The sequence below is a fragment of the Poecile atricapillus genome, chromosome 14 (genome assembly GCF_030490865.1).
Source record: "Poecile atricapillus isolate bPoeAtr1 chromosome 14, bPoeAtr1.hap1, whole genome shotgun sequence".
NCBI classification, from domain to species: domain Eukaryota; kingdom Metazoa; phylum Chordata; class Aves; order Passeriformes; family Paridae; genus Poecile; species Poecile atricapillus.
The window spans coordinates 12,438,483-12,465,721 of NC_081262.1; the positions used below are offsets into that span (position 1 = coordinate 12,438,483).

Consider the following 27,239-nt stretch of genomic DNA (forward strand, 5'->3'; position numbering starts at 1 on the left):
ATATCTTTAACAAAATTTGAAATAAATAAGATTTTTTTTTTTGACATTACCAGTTTCATAAAGATGAAAGCAAATACAAATATCAAAACACTGAAAGTCACGATGCTTGCACGAAGCAAGAAAAGGTCATGTAAATGTAAAACATAATGGAGAATATAAAGTATATGAAAACCACAACAGTAACATTAATTTTTATTTTAAATAATTTCAACACCATGAAAACATGAAGCCCCAAACAAAGCTGAAATGAGCAGCTCCACGTACAGGGCAATCCTTTGAGTCTATCAGAGGCACAAGTGGCTGTAGCTGCACACTCTGACCCAGCAAAGATCCAGGCTCCAAAAAGAATCATCACAGCTCCTCTGCTCTACTTTATCCAGAGAACTGTGATAAAGGCAGCTAAATGCTTCAAGAAATTAAACTGCACTAAGAAGATATAATAATAATAATCTCAAAGCTGGATATTCACCCAAGACCAAAAAATAACAAAGGTGTTAACAGACAAAAGGAATAAAATGATTTATCATTAAAAATGGCTATCCTATTGGAGATACCAGACTGCAGACATCCTCCTCTGTTTTGAAAGCAGAGATAAGGTTGTTCTGGGAAATTAGAGTCATTGGCAAGGAAGTTTCACCTGAACATTAGGAAAATTAGTTAAGAAGGTTCAGAATTCAAAGCATCTCTTTGAGTTGAGTGTAACAAGATAAAATAGAGATAGATAAGCACGAGCTTTTGTGAAAGTAATTTAAACTGAACCAGTTAACAATTCTTTGAGAGAACTCACAGGAGAGCTAAGCAGTGAACACAGGGTTTGAAAGTCTGTTTAAATGGCCGAGCATCCCTGGGTTTTAATCATTATGTGAGAGTCAAATACCTGCTGGTAGGAGCTGCTGATGGAGGAGCACACCACCCCTCCCTGCCATGGAAAGCAATTAGCAGGAGGCTGCACTGAGGCTCAGAGCCAGAAGTTTCCTTCAGGATCATTATTAGTGTAGAGGAACAGGGGCAAGCAGCAAGATGTGAGCTGACAACATAAAATATTAATGCCAGCAGAGCCTAGAGACAAGGGTGAGGCATTCCGGAGCACCCAAAAATATCAATAATGATGGACGAGCAAAGGCTGACAGACTGAGCAAAATCACACACAAATGTAAGTTAATGCAGAGGGGAAAGGAAAAACTTTAGATTTCACACAGTGTGCACACAGCAGCTTTCACAACACAACATCCTAGGGATTTGATTTTGACACCCTTGGAAGCTATGACATCCCTAGAGATACACCAAAGGCAACAAAGAGGAGGGAAGGGACTTGAGCCATAACCTCCACAAACAAAACCACTTCAGCAACACAGCTCCAGGAAAAAATCAGATCCTTGTACTAACACAGGTTCACCACAACGATACCAGATTCTTCCAGGGTATGACAAGACTCAAAAGATGTAGAAAATCAGTGAAATGCTGATACTAACACAGCAGAGCAGGCAGTGTCAGGGAATACATACACACGTGCTGCAGCAAAGCATTTGCCACCTGAAGGAAGGTCATTGTCACACAGCTAAGGCACAGAAAACTGCAATCTGCACTGGGGGATTTCATGAAAAAACAGACATTCTCAGAAGGAGATACAGTAAAGACTTCACAGCTCTTCCACTGCACTCCTGTTTGACTTAGGCTCAGGTCTTCAGTTATTTCACCCAAGCATCTGTTTCCCATGCTCCTTTATATCCTTTATAACAGTTAGTTATCTCAGTTAGCTGCCCCACCTCACAGGAATGACAGAGGGGAAAAAGCAACTCTAGACATCGAGTACTGCTAAAATGTGAGTGACAGTGTCATTCAGGTTCCCAAAATAGACAGCATTTAACCTTCATTAGTTGCTAAGAGCTCTCGTAAGTCTACCAAGCATTGATACTCGAATATTTATAACACATTTAACTCCAGACCAAGTCCCAGGACAAAAAAAGAGAAAGGTCAAGAAGGTTCCTCCCCTCCTTCAGAGTTTCTTATCACTACTTCTTGGGGGAAAAAAATGCCAGGAAAAAGAATTCATTGGTCTGGATGAATAAACCTTGTAAGTCCCTAAGCTGTCCCTGGCGAGAGCGGCAATCGCTCTTGTTACATCTGAACAATACGGCAAAATGAGAAGATACCATTTTTCTTAAGTTGTATTTGCATGAAGAATGTGAACTCTGTAATTTGCATTCAATGTTATTAGCCATCCTTTTAGCATATTGAAAGTTAATTACAAATCAAAACTTTGGATGCAGATCGTTAGGCACCCATTCATCCGCGCGGAGGCAGAGCCATGATCCGAGCGCAGAGCGGCGGTGGGGAGGGACAGCCTGCAGGTTCTGTCAGCTGAAGAACATCCAAAACACAGGGAATTCTCCATAAAGCCAAAGTATGACCCCCTGCCCACCAGTCAGGCTTGGCAGGAAGCTCTTTGTCTGTTCTGATTACTAGTTCAACCAGATACACCTACTTGGATGTTCTGGCTGCAGTTAAGAGATCCAGTTCCTTCAGTGGAGCATTTGGCACTAAAACTAAGCCTGTGTAACTGCTGGCTGATGAGGGGCAACAATTCCACATCCCTGAGGAATTCTTAAAGGAAATAAGCTCTTCTTAAAAGAAAGCTAAGCTAAAAAAAACCTACCTCTGCAGAGGGAGAAGTAGTGAGAACAGAAATACTGAGAAAAGAGCACCCCAAACTCAGCCTAGCTAGGTGAAGTTTAACAAGAGCTCACAAAGTCACAGCATTTTGGTAGGAGACAGATTTAGATTAGTCAGTTTGAGCTGGTTGCTTGGAGGGATCAAAAAATTCCTTATCTTAGGGAATGAACCCCAAGAGAGGACACAGCTCGATGCAGAAAATGCACCAACAGCTACAGCAGCTTCACAACCTCAGAACTCACAAATCCATGTGAGAGGAAAGCAAGGCAGACAAGGCATGCACATTTAATTACTTCTGTATTTCTGGTTTCCTTGTGTTATCTGAAGGAAAACATCAGATCCAGAACACGTGTTTCACACCCCTCAGCTTGCACATGCTCCTAGAGAGTTAAACTATAAACCTGGCTATTATTTACAGCTCCTCAGCACCCCATTTAGGATGTTTTCAAGGAATTCAGAAGGGTTTTTTTCTTCTCTTTTATGTAAGTAAAAAGCCAATATTGGAACGCAAGGGCTACAAACATAGCCTGAGGGTAATGCCACACATGACAAATTCATGTGCATAGATATTACATAAGAAACACGTTGCCTCACACAGGAGGAGGGGGTGGGTTAAATTGCTTTCTGGGGCTTTTTTAATAACTCCTTTGCTGGAAAAGATTTCATTTAGAGCTTTTAAAGTGTGATGACCATGCTCCATTGTGAACCACTCACTGAGCTACCCGTGAGCTGCACCCGTCACAATTCCAGCGCAGGGAGAAAGCAGAGATGAGCAGAACGAGACATTCAGCATGTCCTGCTGTACCCTACATGTTCAAAGATTAAATGGCCACTAATCTGAGTGGTACTTTCCTGCACAGGATTGTTCAGAGGCGCCTGAAAGCAGGCAGCTCCTTGGAGAAGGAAATCACCTGGGTTTTCAGCAGAGCTGTGCCTGGATGGGACACTCAGGCAGAGCAGGAAGGGGCAGCTGTTGCTGTTCCCCAGTGTTCAGGGAGAACAAGGAATGGCTCTGAGAAAACTAACAGCTCTGTGGTTTTAAATTGGGAGAGAAAGCAGAAAACAAACAGATGATTTGCTTGGCATTTTGCTAGAAGCAAACAGAAGAGCTGAGATTTACTTGAAGGACTGGTGAAGTGAACCAGAGACTGGAAAGAAAAATATTCCAGGGCGAGCTCTCCAAGCACTGAGGTGGCAAAAGATACCCCCAGCCCTTGGGTGGGGGCTTTGGTCCATGCAGGCAGAGCCCCTTTTGCCTCATGTGCAGAATGAACAAGAGGGAAAAAGGATAGTGGACAGAGATATGCAGTGGAAACAGGCAGAAACAGGGAGTGAGAGAGATGTCACTGGAGTAAGCATTGCCTCTTGTCCATGTTCACTTCGTGCAAAAGGTCAAGAATTCTCTTGTATGGTGATTTTCATTTTTAAAAAACAACCCCAAATGGTTCACAAGCACTTTTTTCCCCCAGCACTGAACTCTTACATACACTATCTTAATAAACATCTTCATGTTGGAGAGGGAAAAAAAGCATTTTGTTTTGATTTCATTATATCTCCTGAAATTGCTTTTCTCTTTCTGCATTTTTTTCTTGTCATTCACTTGTGGTGGCCCTCACTGAGGGATAATGCAATAACACTTCTGACAAGGTCAGCTTTCCAATAACTTTGCAAATGGCATTTCCCAATGACAAAACAAGCACAGCTTCTCTGCTCTTTGTAATTAATATAATAGAAATGTCAACCTGAAAAGTTGGTCTCCAAAGGTAGTATGTTATCAACAGAAAATTAATTTATTAAAGCCAGAAAGTGTTTCCTTATCTGTAAAGCTAGAAATACTATTTACAGAGCAGAATTCCTGTTACAAGCATAAAACATAAAACTTCTGCAGCTTATATATGTGCCTGAAAAAGCAGCAAGTGAGGAGAGGAGTTAAATTGCTTAAATTTCTAATTCAGACACTAGATCATTTTGAGAGCTGCACACTTCTTTGCCCTGTAGAAGCACACAGCTCTATGCTGTGTGAACATCCTGAAAGAAACATTACTCCACATCCATGTTTATCTTTAATTTAATCATAAGTTCAGTGCACAGAATGAGTCTTCCCAGCCCCTCTCCCATCCACATAAGCAATAACAAGCTGCTGGTCTTGGACCTGCCTGTAACCCATCCAGCACATAAGGCAGGGAAAATTGGGTGTGGGAGCAGGGACTCTTCCAGCTGCTTCTTCCACTGGAAAGAAAACTCTGCTGCTCAAAGGGAGTAGGAGCATCTCCTCTCCCTGAAGGGGGAATGAGTTCTTGGCTTTGTCCCATGAGGCTGAGCCCATGGAGCTTTAGGCACACCCCACTCCAAAGCTACCAACTCTAGAGTCAAGTAGGTGACAGCTCTCCCCAGGAGCTGCTGCGTGCCGTGCTCTGAATCTCTCCTTTAACTGCTCACAAGGACAGGGAGCCCCGAATCCTGTCACACATTTCTTTCTAAATTTAGATTTTACAGCTCCTTCCAGGCACTCAGGACATGCAGAAATGAGCTCCAGCATGCCATGGGCACGGAGCAATAGCCCAGCAGGGAGAGTGTGCTCACATCTCAGGGGGGAACAGCATCCAGCAAAGCTACACATCCTGCAGCTCCAGCACAGGCTGCCAGGGAGAACCAGCAGAATGTACATTTTGCTGTGAAAAATATTTGCCACTGATGTCAAAGGCGTCCTCTCAGGTGCCTGCAGCTCCCAGGCACGAGATCAGCACAAACCTTCTCAAGGCTTGCAGGAAAGTGATTGGTTTAAAATGTTTCACCCTTTCAGTGACTTTAACAGCTCAGTCTCAATTCCTTGCACACAGACTTGTGGCACCCAAAATAACATTGACTAAAAGACCACATAGGGTGGGGTTTCCATTTAGCCCAGTGTTGCTCTGGGAGCAAGTACCTGGGAAGATACAACATTGGAATAAGCCCACAGCACTTTGTACATACCCAACAAGCAAAGGAACACATCTGCTGGAATCCCTGGACTTGACTGCCCAAGGAAAGCAAGGAGATGCAGACATAGACACATTTAAACATCACTCTGGCAATGCTTCCCTGTGCTTCAAAAGCAGCTTGGATGCCCCAGAGGGTTATAGGACCTTCCTAATATAACTTCTACAAATCAGAAGACTCTTGTGAGAAGAGATCTCCTCCTTCTGACAGAAGGCAAGTCCAACATCATCCCGATGTGTAAAAAGCACATCCTCTTTTCCTGTCTCACATTTTACCTGTTGATCCTTTTTTAAATTCTTGACTTCAAAAAGGCAGTGATTTTTCTAGGGAAATCCTGAAGCTCTGGATTCATACACAGAAAACTAAGCCCCAGCTCCCCCACTGCCCCAGACTGGTTCCACCTGAACAGGCAAGTTTACAGTCAATGATTTTTCACAGGTCCTGCTCCACATAACACTAAAAAAACCCCAGCAGCTGTTCTGTATAGTGTGAAACTTGTAATATAATAATCTCATTACATCAATCAAAATTAATTAACTGAAACTACACCAATTCTTCAAGTTTTCTATAGCTTTTATTAAACAGTTGTTGACTCTGAAATACCACCTAAACAAATGTGCTCATAAAAAAGGGAACAGTACATTTCTCCTCAATGCAACAAATCATGGGTCAGAGACCATTTCCAAGATGCTTTGTAAAACCTCATTTGACTTCTAATATATTCATCAATTTAAGCAATGCTTGACCTGAGATGTTGTGAACACACATTGAACAAAGTAGTCAGTACTGCATGATACTGTGCCAGGAGCAATCCAAAACTCCTCAATTCTCCAGACAGTCCTTCAGTCTTATAAAGATTTTGGGCCTTCATTTGAAAGGATGCTCTGACTGGTGTCTGAGTAGTGCAGCTGTTCTTACCAGAGGCTCCCATCACATGTTGAAATAAGCTACTGTGCAATTACTTAATTATCTCTCTCGCCTATCCTTTAAAAAAAAAAAAAAATCCACTGCAATTCAACTTGAAGCAAACCCAGTTAATCCAGTTTTATGGCTGAGAATTAAAACAGAGAGAAGTCAGAGATTCAAAGCTGCAGTTCCTGTGGCAATATCACCATTCTAAGAGGCAGCAAGATTAATGCCTTCAAACCCTAAGTATCTGAGGAACAAAGAATTGCCAAAAAAAAAAAAAAAAAAGGAAAACAACCCCTTTTTGTGCAGCTTAGCCTTGCTGGTATTTCAGAGCCTGCTGTTCAGAAACCCTAAGCCCCTTCCTTGTCCCTGGATGCTGCCCAAGCCTCTGCCCAGCAGCCAGGTTTGTTCTGCCCGACTTCCTCCAACAATCACTCCCTCATTCCACCCATCCATCTTCCCTGCCAGACCTGCTCAACCATCCTTCATAACTCAGAGCTGAGGAGCTAAGGAATAAATGTTACAGCACACGCATCAAGGGAACCATAACTTTGAATTACCTGACCTGGGTGAGTTTAAATTCTCAGCCATAACATTGGATTAACCTAATTTCTTTTTATTGAATATTTTACCTTTAGAAGTCCTACAGCCCTTTCTCTCAGAGAAATATGAGAACTGAAGGTCATATAAATTCTTTTATGGGTATATTTCTAATTTTCATAATCTAACCTCTTAGCAGTGAGCATTAATATCTAGTGGGGGCAGAACAAAGCAGAACCCAGTCAGTATTCTGGGAAAAAAAGATCACATTTCTATTGTTCTTCACAAATACCTCATAAAATAACACATAACTTTTAACTTTGCTGCATACTCTGAATTGTTATAAAATTTTAAAAAACGCTCTAAACTCACTGCTTAAATAGAAGTTAAGTCAGAGATAACATCAATAAGAATTGAGGCTGTCCTTGTGCCTCCGCCTCAAAAACATCAGATATAAAGATAATAATGAACTACACATTTTTATCATTGCAAGGTTTACCAGATACATAATAAAGCAAAATAATTACACAAAACCCATTCCCAGAAAATTGCTAAGATGATTTTTATGAGCTCTTTTAGAAGCATAAAAGAGAAAAGGAAGCAAGGCCCAGGGGCCAATTCATCTTCTGGCTCCAGGCTGGCCATTTGAAGCCACCCTCAGCATTTCCATGTTGGGATCCCTTGGGTGATAAAGTCCAACTCTGACAAAGCACATCACCTTCTGCCCCTGCCAGACAAATTCCTGCAGGGACCACATGGGCACACAAAATACAAGAGCCAAAGCCAGGGAAAAGGCACATTTATCCATTAGCTACGAGGAATTGGGACAACAGATCAAGAGCAAAGAGTCTCACTAGAGAGGATGCAGGGGAAAGCAAGAAGGGCTCCCAAACGTGTGCAGTGCCCAGAGCCAGAGAGAGCTTGGAGAAATGCAGACAAGTCAAACTAAGGGAACTCTTTGAGAAGTCATTTTGGAGCACAGTAAGGAAGTGAGAACTCAACAACTCTGCTACTTTCTTCACTGAGTCAAAACTGAGCAGTAAACTTGTGACCAAGTTAGGCAAAGTAACAATGGTAAAAAAGAAAACTGAGTGAAAGAAAAGCAGGCACTGCTCTGGGAGCCCACACCAGCAAAAACACATTCTTCTGACTTTCTGAAATCTGCAAATCTCACTTGAGAAACAGAAACATTTCCTGGTTTAATTTAAAGATACTTTCTCCTCCCAAATGGTTTTTGTGCACTGCTTCAGCCAGTCTCTTCTACAAACACATCGATCTCAGCTTTCCTCACCCATTCTTTATAGAGAGATTCTGCAATTGTATCAGTAAATGATATCAGATCATGAACCAACCTGTTTCAAAGGAAAATGGCTTGTACTCATTTTATTCTGGAAGACAATTGCCATTTGCTTAATATAGCCATGATATTTTACTGAGGTAATTATACTCTTAGCTATCAGTAACAATTAAACCCTTAGATTGAGGTTGCTTAATAAAGGTCTCAAAATAAATAACACATTCCAAACACAGTATTTTAAAATGTCAAGCATGCAAATAGGAGCTTGTTATGAATATAACGAAGCATCAAGTATAAAGCAGCACAGAGTTAGTTTGTCACTGTACAAGTGTCTGCAAAAATTGCCATTGGAGTATGGTGGGATTGTGCTCAGCTACAGAAAGGGCAGTGCTGCAGATGAAACCATTTCAATAAATACTATGGCTGGTTCATGACAAGGCCAGGGTGAAGCCAGCAACACTGCTGTGCTTCTCCAGGAGCAGGGCTGAGTGACTTGGGGAACAGCTGAGGCTGATAAAATTTGTATTTGCTCTTTTGTATGCCCTGTAGCAACTTCCTTGAAAACTGGAGTTAGACCATTCCATTAAAAGCTAAATAAAACTCAGAAGGAGACAAATTAGAGGGTACAGACAGAGGAGGAAAAGAAAAAAAAAAAAACAACCGGAAAAAAAGAAAATCACTCTCAGACTGTGAGATCTAGAGAAACTTGAAATCAGGTCAACAGACCCTAGCAGACTGTTAGGTATGGAAGGTGAGAGCATGGTTGAAAGGCCCTGACAGTGTGGACTGCAAGAGGGTTAAGAAAGGTAAAATAGACCAGTGGACCAGTGATATACATGACAAAAATAAAAATTAAACAGGAAACGTGTTGTCAGAGCACATATTTGTGGAGTTACCTTGCAGGTAAAGAATGCTAAAGAAGTTACCTCCAACACTGCTACACGTGGAGGGAGCTGCCTGAGCTCCAGGAGCTGGTTAAGTGGGTCAGGACTAAAACATGACACAGCAAGTAACTGGAAGGAGTTACTAAAAAAATAAAAAAAAAACTACTCTACAACAAATTTGGGTTATACAGGGGAAAAAAAACTAAACAAACAACCAAAAAACGGTGTTAAAATAGCTCCTCACAGAACTCCATTTCCCTGCAGCACTTCCCACCTCATAGACAGAAGGCTGTCAAAGGCCAACAAAGGCAAAGGAGAATATATATTTCCTTAACTCCAACAAAAAATGTCTATAGAAGCAGTCTCAAACTCCCAAATCCTGCTTTCTCATCACAAAACTCTGCACCCTTTATCCAGTATCAGAGACACTCCTGTGGAAATCATAAACATGAAGCCAAGCAACCACCCTGCATCAGGCTGAACTCAGGAGCATTTTAACACCAGCTCACAGGGCACAGAATTATTCATAAAAGCACCTACCTCATCTCTGACCTGTGGGTCTTCATTCTTTAAAAAAGGCACCCTACAAGACAGGTCTGGGAATTAAAATTGATGATGCTACTGGTTACTAAAAATTTAAATTCAGCAGTGACCTGTTCTGAGCCCCTGCATGCCACAGGCAGCAATTGTCTCCTTGCCTCTTTCCCACACCTGATAATGATCTTCTGTCTCCTGCTATTATCCTCCTCCACCCCTAACTACCAACCAGCTTTTCTCTGAAAGCATTTAACTGATTAATATAATCAAGTTGAAATTAGAAAGGCCTGTGCTCAATTTAAAAGGCTGCTGAGTCTCCTTCAAACACAGGGTGTCCTGTTTCGCTCTTCTCAAGGATGCAGGATGGGCCAAGGAAGCACTCACAAAACCTGCCTTGCTTAATTGCTGAAGAGGGAGATGTGAAATCACCTTAAAATGTATTTATTTGCCAGTCATAAAAAGAAAGGTAACTTCCCTGAGTTCATAAAGACCTCTGAAGGGGAGACACAGTGAGCAGAGGGAAAGGTTTGGCCAGGGTCAGGCTGACAGCAGTTAACAAGCACGTGTGGAGCAGCAGCACTGCTTAAATGACATCCACAGAATCATGACATGGATTGAAGGAAGGAAGAAAGGAGAGTCATAAGAGCCAGGGAAAGCACTGGATACTGCTCACAGCCCTGAGGAGCAGCTCAGACCTGCCCCAAGGCCAACTGTGCTGCCTGCATGCAGAGCACAGCTCAGGGTGTGATGCCCAAAAGGTCTGACACAAGGACCTGCTTGCCAAAGTGTCATTTTTAGTGCTGCTGAGTGCGATACTGACTGCTGTATTAACAGCTGATTTTTCACTTATCCCAGGAAAAGGGTTAATTCACCTTCTTTGCTGCACACCCAGAACTTTAATATCCCTCCTTGTGCTTTAAAATCATCTATCTACCTCCTCAGAAAAAAACATCATGTAGGACCCAATATGACAGAGAAGCCATCAGCATTATTTTAAATCTTTACTGATTACAAAACAAAGCAGATGGCAAATCAAGTCATGAACTCTGCATCTGCCATGCTTAATGAACAGTTTAATTACCTAGTCCCATTTCTGATGCATTCTTGCCATTCTCAGCTCTGGGAGTCACTAATATACTTCACACTGACTGATATCTCCAGGAACATGTGGTATCAGCAGTCAGCTGGAGTTGGTTAATCAATACTTGTTTAATCTCTAACTTTTATGGTGATGGCCTAAATTATGTCTCGATAGAAACAGATTTTCTATCATATCACATGATCTGGTTGAGAGCCCAGGAAACAAAAGGGAATTTTTCAGTCTCTTCTCTGGGCAGCAGAGTACCCAAAGGCAGACAAGTGCACAGACAGGAAATAAATGCAGTGAAACAACAACATCCAACACAAGCAGATGAGTTCAGTCATTGTGTTATGCCTTATATGAGAGCAAGGGCTGCAGCTATGGCAGTGTGCATTCATAAAGCCCACAATTTAAGGAACAAATTGGACTCATTCGAAATAAGTCAGAAAAAGTAACTGAAATTTGGCTTCCCATTTTGAGTTTTGAGCTTCCTGCAAAGGATCATGCCCTGGCTGCAAAAAGCAGAGCCTTTTGTCTCTGGTTGAACCTGCAGAGGGATATGGGCTGATCCCACACACTCTACAGCTTCTTGCAGAAGTTCCTCCAGGGCACACACGCTGCTCTCAGGAGTCACTGAACTGAGGCTGCCAGGTCTAAACCCTGGCAGCAGCTAAGAAAAAACACAGTAAGGGCTGATCACATCCAGGTAAAATCACTCGAGGAAAGGAGGAGATGATAGCCAGCCTTTAGCCCTCCACATCAGAGCACTTTGGGGGCTTTTGAGTGTGCCTTTTTTGCTGTTTTTCAGCAACACTTCTACTGCACAAGGCCCAGTTGTGCCCTCTGGAAGCTGTCCTGAAATAAATAAGCCAGAGCTGGCTTTCCCTGCAATACTGAGTCAATCATCTACACTCAGATAAGGATTTTCAGAAAGGGTTTTTCATTTTGGGAGGCCTCTATATCATATAAAATTTCCTAAGAGATTCCAATTTTAGCCATTCAGTAGCAGAATTGAATGTTTTTAACAAGCCCACTTCATAAACAAAGACCAGGAGTTGTGTGCAAAGCTCTCAGAAAAAGAGAAACATTCAAAAGCTTAAGGACAACACAAAAGTCAAATACAAAACTGTGTGAGTAAACATTGCACTCAAAGCAAATACAGCAGTAAATCAAAGAGGCAAAAAGGCAGAGGTGGACTAGGTGTTTCCCCAGCATTTCAGGTATCTCCCAGTACTGCTGTATCACAACTACCTCAGGTACTACAGCAAAGATGAAAGATTTTCCCAAAACTCTGAGCTAAGGGAAAGCAAAAAGCATGACAGACAGCAAACCCAGCCAGGCAGATCTCTGAGAGAGAGAGTGAATCCATCCCTTCAAGCATCAATTTCTGTTTCATCACCTTAAGTGAACAGAGTGACACTCCAGGAGAAACCTTCCAGCCATCAAAGTCTGGAAGCCTCGGTGGTGTCCTAATCTACTCTTATGTTTCACTGAAAACATGTAAATCAGAAAACTTCAGTCCTGTCCTGATTTACAAGGACATATGGGACAAAATGATCAACCAGAATGTTCTAAAGAGCAGTTTGTGAGCAGGAATAATCAGGATGCAGCTCCCACAGCAGCCCACACTCAGCAGAGGAACTGATGGGACTGGACCACTGCAGTAACATTCAGAGATTGGAGAATGCTGTTCCAGTCTGCCAGGGAAGAGAGATTTGTAGGGATGCACTGAAGTATCCCAGACTGAAACTGTGTCACTTCCAAGCAGTAAACCAACTGGAAAGGCCCAAGCAAGATCAAGAAAGCCCAAAAGAAGCAAACGAGGCGAGGAACGAAGCAATGGACAGAGAGGTTAAAAGCACTGAAATGGAAATTTGAGAGCAACCAAGACAGAGACTGTGGCAAGTAGCAACTGAGCACAACTGACAAGTGAGACAGGCAGTCTGTAAGAGCCACAAAATATTGCTTCAGTCTTAGGGAAAAAAAAAATCAGTAGCCACAGAAGTGAGAAGCAGTCTGAGTGGCAAAGCAAGTAACCCCTGAAGAGAGTACATTTACTGCTGAAATATTGGGTACTGCTGTTACCAAACAAAAAACAACTTATTGGTTTTTATTCATATTTTAATACTCTTATTCTATTAATATTCTATTTCATATTCTAGGACTGAGACTTCCAGGTTCCAACCTGAGCCCAAAGAAAGAAAAACTGTTACAGCATTAAACTTGCACTGTTGAACACCTCTGACGCCTTTCAGGCCTTGTTTGCTCAGCACACAGGAACTGATTCACTGCCCTAGTAGAGTCAAACATACACAAATGCAGAAGTCATACTATCAAAAGCAATAGCATTTCAATCTTATATATAATACTCTCCCCCAAATTAGATTTTCACAGTCCTATTTAACAAGACAAAGATTGAATAGAGAGAACTCATCTTTTCCATTCTCAAATTACATAAAAGCACGCTGCAGTACTGGTGCCACTAATTAGATGATTAAATACCATTCTAGGTGATATGCTTTCAATGTAAAATAATTATTTTTGACAGGAAATGTATTTGCTCAATCTCATTTTAAATCTCAATATCATACTTCTTTTAATTAAATGAAATTCTTTCTTCTGATTTTGCATGAGAAGAGCAACCAGCAGGAGAAACAGTGCTGAGGATAGATTGTCCAAGTACCATAATGCATGTACTTCTTCACAAAGGACCCAGCATTCTCTGGGTGGAATATAAATTTTCAGAGAACAGCAAAGTCTTTATTCCTTCATAACAGGTCAGTTGAGGAATCACTGAGCACAATGAAAACCTCCCCTGTCAAATCACAAGTTTATTTGCCATGGTCTGATAAAGAACACTTGCAACTTTTCCTATGCTCCTCTTCAGGGGGAGCACAGCAAACAAAGCAAAGGTTTGTCTTTCCATATAAATCAGGGTACAATCCATCACATGACAAACTAGTCTTGTGGTTTTGTCTCGTACTTAAAGAAAAGTAATGATATTTTTGTGTTCTATGACAAAAAGTGTTTTTGCTGAGCACTGGAAATAAGTTAACAAAGGGAATATTTTAGAAACCATCTGAGAAACTTCCTTCAGGGCTGAGCAGTCCAGCACAACGTTAGACAGCTGAAAAGGTTATAAAGACAGGTTTTTTATGGGGTTCAGTATGCACCTGTGTCTTATCCAGCCATGGCAGTCCCAAACTAGAACACTGCAGAGAGCTGCCTGCTGCTGGGGCAGGAGAAGGGCTGGGGAGGAGATGCCTTTTCTGTTTCCATGGAGAGAGTTTGGTCCACCCTGACTCAGTGCAAGGCTGAAAGAACTGCATTCATTTTACTCTTTGCACTTCTGTGACTCTTCATGGCATCAAACTCTGCAGTCAGAAGATCTGATGGAATATCCTCTTGTAAAGTGGCTGCTTCATGCTTACTGCACCACACATCACGGCTTTTTTGGCTCAACAATGACATGGGAATTACACAAAATTGGGTGCAGCACAATTAAAATCGATCAAAACGCTTTAGTTGACACTGAAAATCAAAGCCTAAAGCTCAGGCACCACAGCAGCTCTTTCCCCTCCTGCCTCCCCGTGTGGTGATGTGCCTGGCTCCCTCTCATGAGCTCTGACTACTGGAGTCTGACCTTCTGCAGACACATAAGCTCATTTACGTGAGCAGCTTTATAACACCAGGGAGATTGCTCAGATGAGGGAAGTTTTGCAAGGAGTATTCTTGGAAAGTGAAGTAACTCTCATTCTGGCTACGGCAAATTATTATTCCCTTTGTGGAAAGAGAGCTCTCAGAATTTAATATAAAATTTTCAATGCTCTGCAGACTCCAGAATTATTGTATAGAATTTCATCATGAGAGCACACCTGATATAGGATGATGCAGACTCCTTTGATATATTCTATAGAAAGAATCTTAAAACCTATTTTCAATTTACTGGTCTAGTGCTTGCCATTACATTTGAACAGACTTCCAGTGTAAGAGGAAGGCAAATCTCTTACTCTCTGTAAATTGTTTTTCCACAGGAACAGTTGACAAGGTGCTGCCACTTCGTTCTCTTTAGGAAAGGAGGCAATGCAGCCAAAGCCATTATAAATTCCCTTCAGTGCCTCAAAACACTCCAGCAACAACATGATTCAATTCTCTGCCCTCACATCGATGCCAAGGCTCAGAAAAAGTCACATGTCCTCAGCACAGCTGGGGGGAACACAAGCACAGTTTTAGGAGGTGCTGGTCCTTCCATTCCAATGAAGCCCTAAAGACAGGTTCTGCATCTCCCACGGTATGCATTATGCAAAGACCCCAGAACAGTTTTGTAACAGCACCCCTTACAGAGGTGAACAAAGAAGAAATAGGAAGGGCTGCACCTGGCAGAAAGAAATAAGGACATGGGCTTTTCCAAACATGGTCTGGGAATTCACCTTGGTGAGGAGCACCACACGTTTCTGCAGCCGCCTGACCAGCGCTTCCTGGTGCTCTCGTTTCTTCTTCTCATCCAACAGCTGGCTCTGAACACTCAGGATTTCCTCCTGCAGCTGCTGCCGGGCCTTCTCCAGCATCCGGGCACTAAGGAAGATAAAACAGACCTGTGAACTCCTGGGTGCTGCCTCTCAGTCATCAGAGAGATCAGGAAATTGAGAGAAGCATAACCATGTCTGTGCCACTCTCATCTTACAGCTGCACCACTGCAAAATGGGTAGCTGCAGCCTCATTATCAGCTGTTGTCAAAAAGAGATATGAGAAAGAACCACCCCAGGGACAGCCTTCTTGTGCAGCACAAGACAATTACTGGAACCTCACATGTATGAAGAATTTAAATAATTGCACATCTGTTTCAAAATCAATCTGTTTGCCTTTGAGAACGTGCCTTGTTTTCAACAAATAACACATGATCTTGGGTTCTACTGAATCTTTTCATTTTTTTCCAAACAAAGTAGAAGAAAAAGTAGGTTTAATATTATCTGCTTTGACTGACAGATAGTACTCACCAAGTAATTACAGCTACTACCTGCACACTGCTCTTGCCAGCAACCTATGCTGGAAGAGAAATGTCCACTGAGGGCAGGTGATTAGCACTTGTTTTGAGATGTGGGCATGATTCTCAATTAAAGCAGAACAGCCTGGGCCCTCCTCTTCTCAGCTCTGCGTGCAGCAGGCTGTGGTGATGCACAGTTATCCCTGTGCTCCTGGAGAAGCTCTCCACGTGTGCCCCACACACAGTTTCAGCCCTGGGACACCGAGGGGCAGCTGCCCCAAAGCCCACATCAAGCACTCATCACACATCAACTGCTGGCAAAGCACTTGACCAATAACAAAATCCTGTGATTAAGAGTCAGTTCATGCTTTAAATATGATGAATTTATCCAAGACTGCACTAAGTAGTTAATGAGTGAGCAGGACACAAAATAAAAGTACTGCACACAAGTCAAAAACCCTCAAGCAAGCGAGAAAGATCAAACTCAACATCTCCAGCTTAGTCAGGAACAGAAGAACTTTGTTTCTCTGATGCTAGAAACAACACTGGAAAATGTATGAGTGCTTCCAAGGGGTCTTATTCATCATTATACTTGAAAGAAAAAAAATAAACATGCTTTTAAATAAAATAGCACTATTGTTAAGGTACTGTTTAGATGGATCCAAAAGGGAATACTTAAAGAACCCTTCTAGCATAAGTCAAGTACAACTTGCACTGACAGGTCACCAAATTGTATTTGGGAATTGTATTCTTGGGAAGTGTATGTAGGAATTCACAAGAATTCCAAAGCAGCTATCTCCCTACCTTAAAATCCTCCTCTTTGAAAAAAGTATTTGTTTTGAAGTAGTGGATGAATCAGAAACCTGTTTAAAGCTCCTGTTCAATCTGGAACCGTTCACAGACCAATCTAATAATTGGGAACTGTGAAATAGTTTCTTCATTGCTGTATTCAGGTGGGAAGGTTCATCAAGAGGGCTTCATACCTGCATTTGAAACTGGATAATTGCATTGCCAGGGCACCCCTACTTCCTTGGACCTGTTTCCATTAGGTAAGAAGGGCACCTGTGCCAAGAGTAACATCTCTGGTGATGGAACATGCCTGTGGGTCAGCCTATCAAGCTTGCAGCAGGTTAGTTCTCAAAACAGGGCAAAAAGGATGGGTAATTCCTGGTAGCCTCAATTTCTGCCTTAAGATTTATTACAGTTTGTTCAACAATATTCCTTTTTATGCATAGGGTAAATATAAGTACAAAACCTTCACTAACTGTGATATATGTGTTACAACAATGAAAATCACACCACAGAAACCTTCCAGCAAATACTTTTTTTCTATATCAAAGAACCTTTGCCCTGATTAGAGTCAGAACAAAAGAAAAAAATGCAGATATAAGATTAACTACCCTGAAACAGCGAAAATCTCACATTTGATTATTGCAAAACATTTTGATAGGCAACGGAGCAATCTTTTTTCTTAATCTCCCAATATTGTGACTGATTTCTATAAATGTTGAGTGGACTGACAAATGGTGATTGATTTGACATTTGCCAAGAAAAATGAGACATGTGCTCAGTTTCCTTCCCAAAATAATGAAAAATATTTGAGATTCATGTCTGATGGAGAGCACAGACATTCAGCCACACACAAAACTCTTAAGCTATGCTGGAAAACAACTGTTTTAAAACATGAGAGAAGTTGAGCAAAGAGAGACAAATGGGCAATTTCCTCAGCCACTGCATGGAAATAACACCTTCATCTGTTTATATTTCAGCCTCAGTACAAATGTGATGGTAATGTACCTAAAATTCAAAGGCCAGAGATGTCTCTGAAAGCGAGGACAATCCTCAAACTCCCTGAACTGTTACCATAGGTTTCCTTGCTATGGGAGGCGTGAAATTCAACTTCCTCACAACTCTCCACACCATGCCAAAGTACATTATGGAGATCCTTTCTTCCTCTCTTTGGACAGATTGATAATTCTTCCAGAAACTGCACCAAATACAACATGAGCTGCTTCTATAAGGAAAAATCCAAAAGTCCTATTTCTTATTGACACAAAACAGGATTTGCAAGTAGGTGCTCAGAAGCAAAAGCCTTTAAAGCCAGACTTGTGCACTCTTCTTCCACCCTGATGACACCTATGGCTTTTCAGAAGTAATTGCTCACTCAATATGAGCATTAAAAATTAAAATAAAAGAGGCACAAAGTTCTCCATTCAACATAAGCTTGGGGAAGTGGCATTTTAAAAAAATCTTTGCAAGTTCAAAGTAAACCTTTTAAGCCTTAAAGAGAAAAAGTCATTTCTGTTTATCAGCCTATTAATGTTCCTTGTTCCACATCCCAGTGTATGAGATGCCCACATCTTTCTCTTCTGAGCTGTTTGAGGCTCTTCATATTTTGCTCTTCCCTTCTGTAATCCACTTTAATGCAATCTTAATGATAAAACTTCATTTTCCAGAAAATTCTTTTGAAAGACTGAGAACAATGAGGGCACACATTGAATACTGAAGCTATAAGATACATTTTAATAATCTCCTTCAAAAATGACAAAAGCAGTCGACAGCTTCCCCCCACCCCCCAGTGATCCATAAAACATTATTTTAATAATTCCAACCTTTCAGTAGCCAAGCTACCACCTCAGAGTTACTGAAAATAAAACAAACAAAAAAAAAACCAGGGAAAGCAAACAGGATGCCAGAGCCAGTCTGTGTATGAACCAGGGAGGAAAACAAGGGGTCCACGGCGACAATTAGAAGAGCAACACTGTCTGGGTCATGTTGTAGCTGGGAAGAAGATGAGACACGTGTACCTACCAGGGCCAGCTGTCAGGAGGGAGAGAACATCAAAGAAAAAAGCAGAGTGTGATGGGAAGAACAGTGAGGGAGCACAGAGGGAAAACACGGTGACAGTGCCACTGCACACATGGAGCTGAAAAGAGAAACGCGCTGCAGCGATCAGCATCCTCGTGTCAGAGTCCCAAAAAAAGGGTTAATGCAGAAGCTAATGAGGCAAAAAGGAGCAGGGGAAATTGTTTTGTTGCAAGACATTTGGATGAAGGAACACCCGTTCCTGAAACTTGACAACTCCCAGGCATCTCAATGAATCCACACGCGCACACATAAACCACACTGGAAACTGATAAACAGAGGGCTGAACTAAAATGGTATTTTTCATTCCAGTTCCTCCCCCACAGGTTTTCTGAGCAAATACAAAGGCATACACAAAAACAGGGTAACTCCAGCATGTCTTTTATTGTCCAGGGGATAGCAGCAGGACATCCCTGCCTGTGCTCTCCCTCAAGGATTCTTCCAACCTCCAATTTCTGACACAGACAACTTCCCCCCTCAGCCTCTGCCTAACCTGCCTCAGCACCAGCCAGGACAGGAATTAAAAATGAATAGCAGAAGAAAATGATGAAAATGGTCTGATTTAAATAGGCACAGGACACAGGAAAGAAAAGGTGAGGCTTGGTGAAAAATAAAAATATCCATCCTATGTTAAAAAGGGAAAAAACTGATCCATTACAAAATGCTGCTGAAAAGACTGACTGGAGCTCTGAGAACACAGCTACAGATGGAGCTGACTAAACTAGTTTAACATTTAAGGCAGGTAAACTAGAAAAAACAGCATCAGGAAGGAGGAGAAGACTTTAGTGCTACAAGTATTTCAGCTCAAAATTCAGAGGTTTGGGTGCTAATTTTTACTGCAATAAGATTGGCATCTCTTTCTGCTTCCTTTCTTCTTCACAGCCAGAACTGTGGCTATAGGGGAGCAGCAGCACCCTCCCCTGCCCTCAAATCCTGCCCTAACACTGGGACTGTGGGAGCTGTGGGGGCCAACATGCCTGTGTTATTTACTGCTCACTACATTCAGAAAGAGAAACGGTACAAAATATGAACCTCTTTAGTAGAAGTTATCACATGGGCTCTATTTTATTTAAAGCTTTAAGTGTGCCTCACAGAGAGCCATTATGAAATACTGCTAGACAAAATACTGCATGAAACGGTCTACAGAGAGTTGGTGGGAAAACACACTTTCTTCTTGCTATTTATTTCTCCAGCAAACATCTGCAAACTTTCTCTTGGTTCACACCTTGTATTTTCTCGAAGATCTTTTATATAACTCACCAGCATCAGGCTTCCATAAATCACAAATCATTCAAAAGTAAACAGATCATACATCATCTTGCTGCTAGATACACAAAGAAGATTCAAATCATATTGAATTTATAATGAAGGAACAACATAAAGAGAATTATTTTGCTAGTGCGGCCAGATGAAATGGGTGAAAAGATGAAAAGCAGACAGACATTTGGAGCTTTATTGGTACAATGACAGTGTTTTGTCTGTGAGACAGTATTTAATTTTACTCCCTAACCAGCAGCGTAACTATCAGGCTCAGAAATGCAGTTCCACCAAAGTGAGCAGTTAGAGAAAAGAAATAACACACATTTTCTGCCCCAGCCCCAGTACAATGGCCATAATTGACTGGCAGGAGCTAAGATTCACTAAAATAAATTCACATCAGGCATCCTGTGCTTCCTTCCATTCCAGGGTCAGCACTGCAGCACACAGGGCTGTGCTGACAGCAGTGACCCAAAGGAGCCCAGCCCAGGAATGCTGCCAAAATGCACAGGCTCCACCTGAACAGAGCCTTAATCAGCCACTCAAGGTGAGAATCAGTGTCACAGCTCTAAACACACCATCCACATCACCATCCAGATGAGAATGAAAGCAGTGTCTTAACAAATGAGGAACGTCTGTGGTTTGTTTTGGTTTTATGTGGAAACATCAATAGTTTCAACATCCATCACTGAATTCTGGAATGAAAAGTATTTCAAGGGGGAGATAACTACAGGCATAAATGTCCTTTTTCTAAGCTTCTAAACCTCAAGTGTTCATAAGGCCAAAGCTTCTACTAAAGGCATTTATTTGGCAAATAAAACTTCCACTGGTATTTAAAAACCACTGAGCCCACAGTGCTGGCTGTGCAGTTACTACACTTGAAAATGCTGCTGCCTTCAGTGCAACTGGCTGCAGGAGAAATTATTCTGATAATAATTTCTGATAAAAAGTGATTAATATTAGCTTATGCAGGCAAATCTTTAAGGGCCTTTGCTATGTGCAGATACTCATGGCTCTTGCTCTGAATCAACAAGAAGTCGGACATCAGTTACACCCTCAGCAAACAGATTCCCTTTGCAGTGCTTGGAGAGAAGCAAATACAAAAAGTTCTTTCTAAAATGCAAGTAATTAAAAAGCAGGAGTTGAAACCAAGAGTCCTCTATGATGATTAACACAGCTTATAGCCAGTACAGCACATGTTGTCTCTCCCTGTATCATCAATTGCATGTGGCATTTGGCAAGCATGGAGGACAGACTATTTTAAAAGGGCACTCACTGGAAAGGATTTCCCACTCCCATTCTGAGATAAGAATAAGTTTAAGGTGTCTTTCCTACACTGCAGAGAACAGAAGGCCCACAGATGCCCTCTGAGCACAGACTGACCCACCACACCAAGCCAAGATGTTCACTGAACTGCTCAAAATGCATTGCAGGGAGCTGGGAAGGAGCATCTCCACTCCCATTATTCCATCAGGAGTTGTGCTCATTTGGTTCCCTTTGCAGCTCCTAATTTTGGCTCTGCTAACAACCCTGGCTAGTGAGGAAGATCAGCCTGTGGACGATGCTGTCAGGAAGGAACATGTGGAGCATGTTCAGCACCAGAAGATGCCAAATGTCTGCTCCCTTCCCTATCACCCCTCACCCAGATTTGAGCATCCAGCACAAGGGAGTAAAATACTGGAGAAAGGGAACTGTCATAGGAGAGAGGAAAACAAGACCCCAGAGAACAATCCCAAGGAAGAATTTTGAAAGGAAACCTTTTCTCCAGCCAGGATCCAAGCACCCTCTCTGCAGCTGGCTTAATTTACATCATCTAATTCAAATTCTAAATGCTTCAAAGTGTTATTACACTTTTTTCTTTGAAAACAAAAATGACAACAACTGAAACAAAACTCTGAATGAGAAAACCCAAAGACTGAAATAATTACTAATCAAAACATCCCTGTACATGGGCTGGTGAAGTCACTGGCCAGCTCTACCCGGTAATTTCTCTTCGTGTCGGCTCTGATGAGTTTTATATTTCTAACATTTCATCAATTTGAATCACTAAATTCAATTTGCATTCACAGATAAACAGAGAAGGAATAATAAATACTCTCATCTGACCTTGAAGTGTGACACAGAAAACTGGCCTTGTTTTCATTTCAGGCAGAACCAGAATGAATAATGAAGTTGGCCCCACCAGTTCCCAATCTATAATCACACTTGTGGACTGGAGGCTGACTCAATATGATGAAGAAAGTCAAAACTTCTCACTCTTTTTTGTAGTAGTATTTTCTGCTGCTCCCTCACTACAGGGATGAGGTCCCAAAGAGACATCCCAAGGATTTCAGTTTGTTGCACAGTCACAAGTGAAGGCATTGCAGTTTTCTCAACCCAATCCAGTATTATCTGCTTTACAAAGTGCACATAATAACTCTTCTCTCTCCCAGTAAGCTGCCAAGTCACTGGGACAACTCTCCAGCACAGCCACACCACACAGACAACTGGTAACATGAACACCACGAGTGACTAAGAATATTTCCAATTTCTGTTATACATTCCAACCAACACTTATCAAGAGAGTGGGAAAATCATCTGGGAATAGCATGAGAGCTGAGGAGCTCTAAAGAATAAAGAACTGATAAAGAGGAGTGAAAAAAAGGGAAATTTGCTTGAAGTGGTGAAAGAAATGAGTAGGAGAATGGTCGTGCTGAACCAACTTGTCAGCAAACAAATCTGCTGAAATTCTAGGCTCTTGACAGTTAGATAATGGCTTATCTTAATAAAATAAGAAGGGTCAAAGTGTTTAGATGAGAAAAACAAAACATTAAACCCTCCACTGCAATATAGCAAGTGAGTCCTCACAGACTGGTGACTCATTACAGCTTTGTGAAGGTTCCGTGGATCTGTTTCAAATTACCTTTTCCAGTGAGACCTCATTTCCAATGTGCATTACAGTACTCCACAGTGAAATGAGGATTGAAATGAGGATTGTATATTACTGCTCAGTCACTCTTTTTTTTTTTTTTTTAATATCTGAAACTAAGACTACCTGAACAAATTTACAGAAACACAATTGTCTAATATATTTTTTGCAGAACAATTCGGTAATGGACCCTCACCATAACTCTGACTAAAATCCAAAGCTATGGCTCAGCATTTCAGCATCAGGCTTTTGTCAGTGAAAATCCCTCCAGGTTATGTGATGAAAACTTGTCTCAGTTTTCACTAGGGACTCAGAAGAGAATTCGTAGTGTTACTTGTTGACAACAAATAAACCCAAACAATTAAGTGCTACCCCCCAGCATTTACCTGTGGGACACTGGCACAAATAAAAACAAAGGAATGACTGAAAAGTCACTCAGCTATCTGTGACAAGCACTCTGCCAGACTGCTGCTCTTGGCTTTTCTTCCTCACAAGCACCAATTTAACTCCATCTCATATGTGCCTCCCACTCAGCTCATGTCAAAGCAGTCTACCACGACCCAAGCCATATTAAGCACAGTGTTGTAACAGACCTGCTAATCCTTAAATCCTCAATATGGATGCATTTCAAGTCTGCAAAGATCTTAAAATTTCCATGACCAAATAACCTGTAAGCATGGATTTTCCAAGTGTCACCACATCTCTGGGCACAAACAACACGTCATGGTAGTGTAGGATCTTTTCTACCATGCTCTAACAACAAATCAGGATTCACTGCTAACTGCATCTGTTTTCTGCAGGATCTCTGCCTCATTTGCTGCAGAATTTGGAAGATTAATGAAGCACAGAAAGTGCTTGAAGAGAATGGTTTCACATAAAGGCAACTGAAAGTCTCCCAAAACAAAATGGTTCCAATTCTTGCCTCTGCCAGAGCTCCTGGTGATACCATGACCTTCTCAAGGCAGTCCTTGGTGCTGAGCTCCAGTGCTGGGCACTGACACTGCTGCTGAAATCAGCAGCAGCTACTCAGCCCATATGAAGCCTTGAGTAAGTGTTTTGGAAGAACATGTTCTAAATATTCCATACTGGCATCTCCAAAAATAAGGCTACACCTTCTCCTCGGTTTACATCTGGTAAAACAGAACTAGCATAAGAAGTAACTAATAAATTATTACATTTTTCTGTAGAAGAGCATTAATAGCTGCTCATTAAGTCAACATAATCAACCATCTCTGCCAAGTGAAACAAGAATGCTGCATGCTATAGGAAACCAAGCTAAGGAGGTGTCGAGTGGCTTGAATTTGGCATTTCCTACCCCCTGAGAGCTTCACCTTGCAATCCTGATTTTGCCTTTCAAGTACCTATTTTCCTCATGGGAAAAATAGTACTTAAAATATTTAAAAACAAAACAAAACAAAAAACCCCACGAAACATAAAAGCATAAAACCATATATCTAAGAACAAGAATGAGGCAAAACAGTAGAGCTAGCTGAATCTGCTCCAAAACCATCCACTGTGGGGTAAGCTTCATCCCAATTATATTACTTTACATTCTCATACACATCCATTTTGGGCATGTACATAAGCACAGGCAGACCCACAAAGCAGAGAAGAGCTGGTCTCCAGCCATCTGGTGTCACATAATGAGACTAAAGAAACTGGGATCTCTCCAAGCTCGGCTGTCACACCAGGAATATCTCCTGCTCCTCCTGCAGTGGCTGTGCAGCCCTTCTCTTTGCAAACCCAGGGAATGTGCAGGGCTGCTGTGTCTGGGCAGCTGGGCAGAGGCAAAAGGATTCCTCAGACCCCATTTCCAAGCTGTAATTTTTTTTCCCCATGAAAAGGATATGCCTAAATCAGATTTACAATGAAGTGCTGCTAACCCCATTCCTAAAACATCCCGTGGATGCTTGTTTTTCTTTTTTCACCTAGAAATCCAGAGCACTACTTCAGTCTTCCACTGGACTGCTGACATTATTAGGATTTACATGCAGGGCACAGAAACCTATCTTCCTCTAATTTTAATCCCCCAAATTAGGTCAAAGAACTCATAAACCAATAAAAGGCAAGGGGAATAAAGCTGTCACCATGGAAGGAGAACTGCCAGAACAACTGCATTTATAGCCCTGTTACATCAATTCTTCTGCATCGATATTTTTAAGTCTTTAATAAAACAATACTACATTCAAGGCAATCTTTTTATCATGAATACTTACAGAGAAACCAGTTAGGTGGACATGTAAATAGTCTTTATACAGCAGTTTCAGGTTTCAAAATCACTACAACCACAGACAAATCAGATCCCTTCTTTTGCTGTGACAAGGAAATGAATTTAAAGATGTGGCAACCAAGTGATTTTGCCTCTGCATCACTCAAAAAGATTCAATGCAATTGAATATCAGCCGGTTGGCACCACAAATCCTTCATCAACCAGATCCATGTTGGAGGGGCAGGATGATAGTCATGGATTCAAGAGGTGTAGGGAGAAGTTTCTGCCCTCAGCCCTGTGGCACCTCCATTCATCACTGTCTTGGTTTAAGCCCAGCAGAGCATGACATCATATGGTCTGGAATACTACAGAATTATGGGATGGTTTGGGTTGGAAGGGACCTTAAAGATCATGTCATTCCAACCTTCCTGCCACCAGCAGGGACATTTTCCACTAGACCAGGCTGTCAGAACCCCATCCAGCCTGGCTTGAACACTTCCAAGGACAGGGTAACCATGCAGAGATACTTGGCAAGGCTGATTTATCTGTCACTTTCAAAAACTGTTCTTACCATGACACTTCATTTAAAGCAAAGCATGACAAGACAATGCCACTAATGTGTTTATTTCTGCAAACTCCTTTAGGATGGAATGAAGAAAACCTTCAATGGGAGCTTAGGTGGGCCAGCAAAACAAATTGGCAAGATAAAGTTGCCAAGACCAGAACTAAAACCCCAAGGCAATAACTGGGAGACACAGCTGGCTCTCTCTGGAGCTGCCCATCAGCACAATTAGAGCTGGTCCCCCCCAGCCCACGCTCCCCACGCTCGATAGAGGCACTTTGGCAGCCAATTGATGGGCTGTGCTCAGCACATCCTTCGATTGCCACCTGTCTTCCCTCATCATCTCCCCTGCTGCCTCCATTGTACCTGATTAATGCAGCCCATTCCTCCTGGTTATTTCCTTATCGATCCACCGTCCCCTGCATGGGAAAGGCGTCAATGCAGTTAAGGGCAGGCACCTACTTGGAGACTTCAGCCTTCAGCTGCTTTCTGAGAGAGAGTTTTGTTCCCACTGGATAATAAGAATCTCTGGTTAAAGGAGCTTTTAGGTATTGGCAATGTCATAAAATGTTCCTTGTGTCCTACTTCAGTGGAGCTGACAAACTCCACTCGCTGTCACCGGACTAATGAGAAAAGAAGCACTTCTAAAGAGCTCTGGGTACTTTTGCATTGCAAAGTGAAAAGGAGAAAGTAAGATATTTCAATGATGTTCATTCCAAAGCCCCATAAAGAGGAAAGAAAAAAGGGAACATTTCTGCACAATCACTGTATCAAGCAAGCAGCTCACTTATTAATCTCTCCTTCCTCCGCATTCACTGGCTCGGGGGCTTGAAAAGTTGACACTTGACTTGAAAAATGCCAACTCTAAGCAGTTTATTTCCTCTTGAACTTTAAGAGCTGACTGAGACAGAAATGACCTTTAAAAAGGCAGGGTTAGTTCTTGTATGAATTGATAGAAGGATTCTTTGCTTACACAGCACAGCAAGGTACTGAGCAAATCTCCTATACAAACTCCCCTCTCTCACCAGAGGCAAGAACAACACCATGTTCCATCAGCCACAGGAGCCACAGAACTGCAGGATGTGGGACCTGGTGACCCAGCTTGTCTACAAGAGGAGAAGAGCCTCATACAACCATAAATCGATGACCTTATACATGCCCAGGACAGAGACTACACCAACATTCACACCCTGGAGACACCAATCTTCCATCACAGGGAAGCAGAGCAGGCACAACCAAAATTAAACAGAGCCTGCACTTAAATCCCACCACCAACCCCAACCACACACCAGGCACAGAGTCCTGCTGCCAGTGGGACACAGAGCAAGATACCAGACTGGTGTTTAGGCACATCTCCCTGGTGGTTGTGAGTTTGCTTACATCAATCTCTACTGAAGCTGCTGGGAAAAAAACCAATCACTACATGGCTCATTAATGGTCTTTGAAGAGAGGCAGCTGGAAAATGCAAATCAATACCCAACAATAACTACTAATAATACTTGCTGCCACACCAGTAGCCAGACATGTAACTGGGCAGAATACTCTTGTCTGAGG

General features: G+C 42.0%; 1 protein-coding gene across 1 annotated transcript in view; it reads right to left on the minus strand.

Moving 5' to 3' along the window:
- MAD1L1 (mitotic arrest deficient 1 like 1) overlaps positions 1-27,239 on the minus strand; it is a 346,214-nt gene that overhangs the window by 230,561 nt on the left and 88,414 nt on the right. Inside the window, exon 11 of the mRNA XM_058849980.1 lies at positions 15,331-15,475. Within this exon, the coding sequence (XP_058705963.1) occupies positions 15,331-15,475 (145 nt within the window). The remainder of the gene's footprint in view (positions 1-15,330; positions 15,476-27,239) is intronic.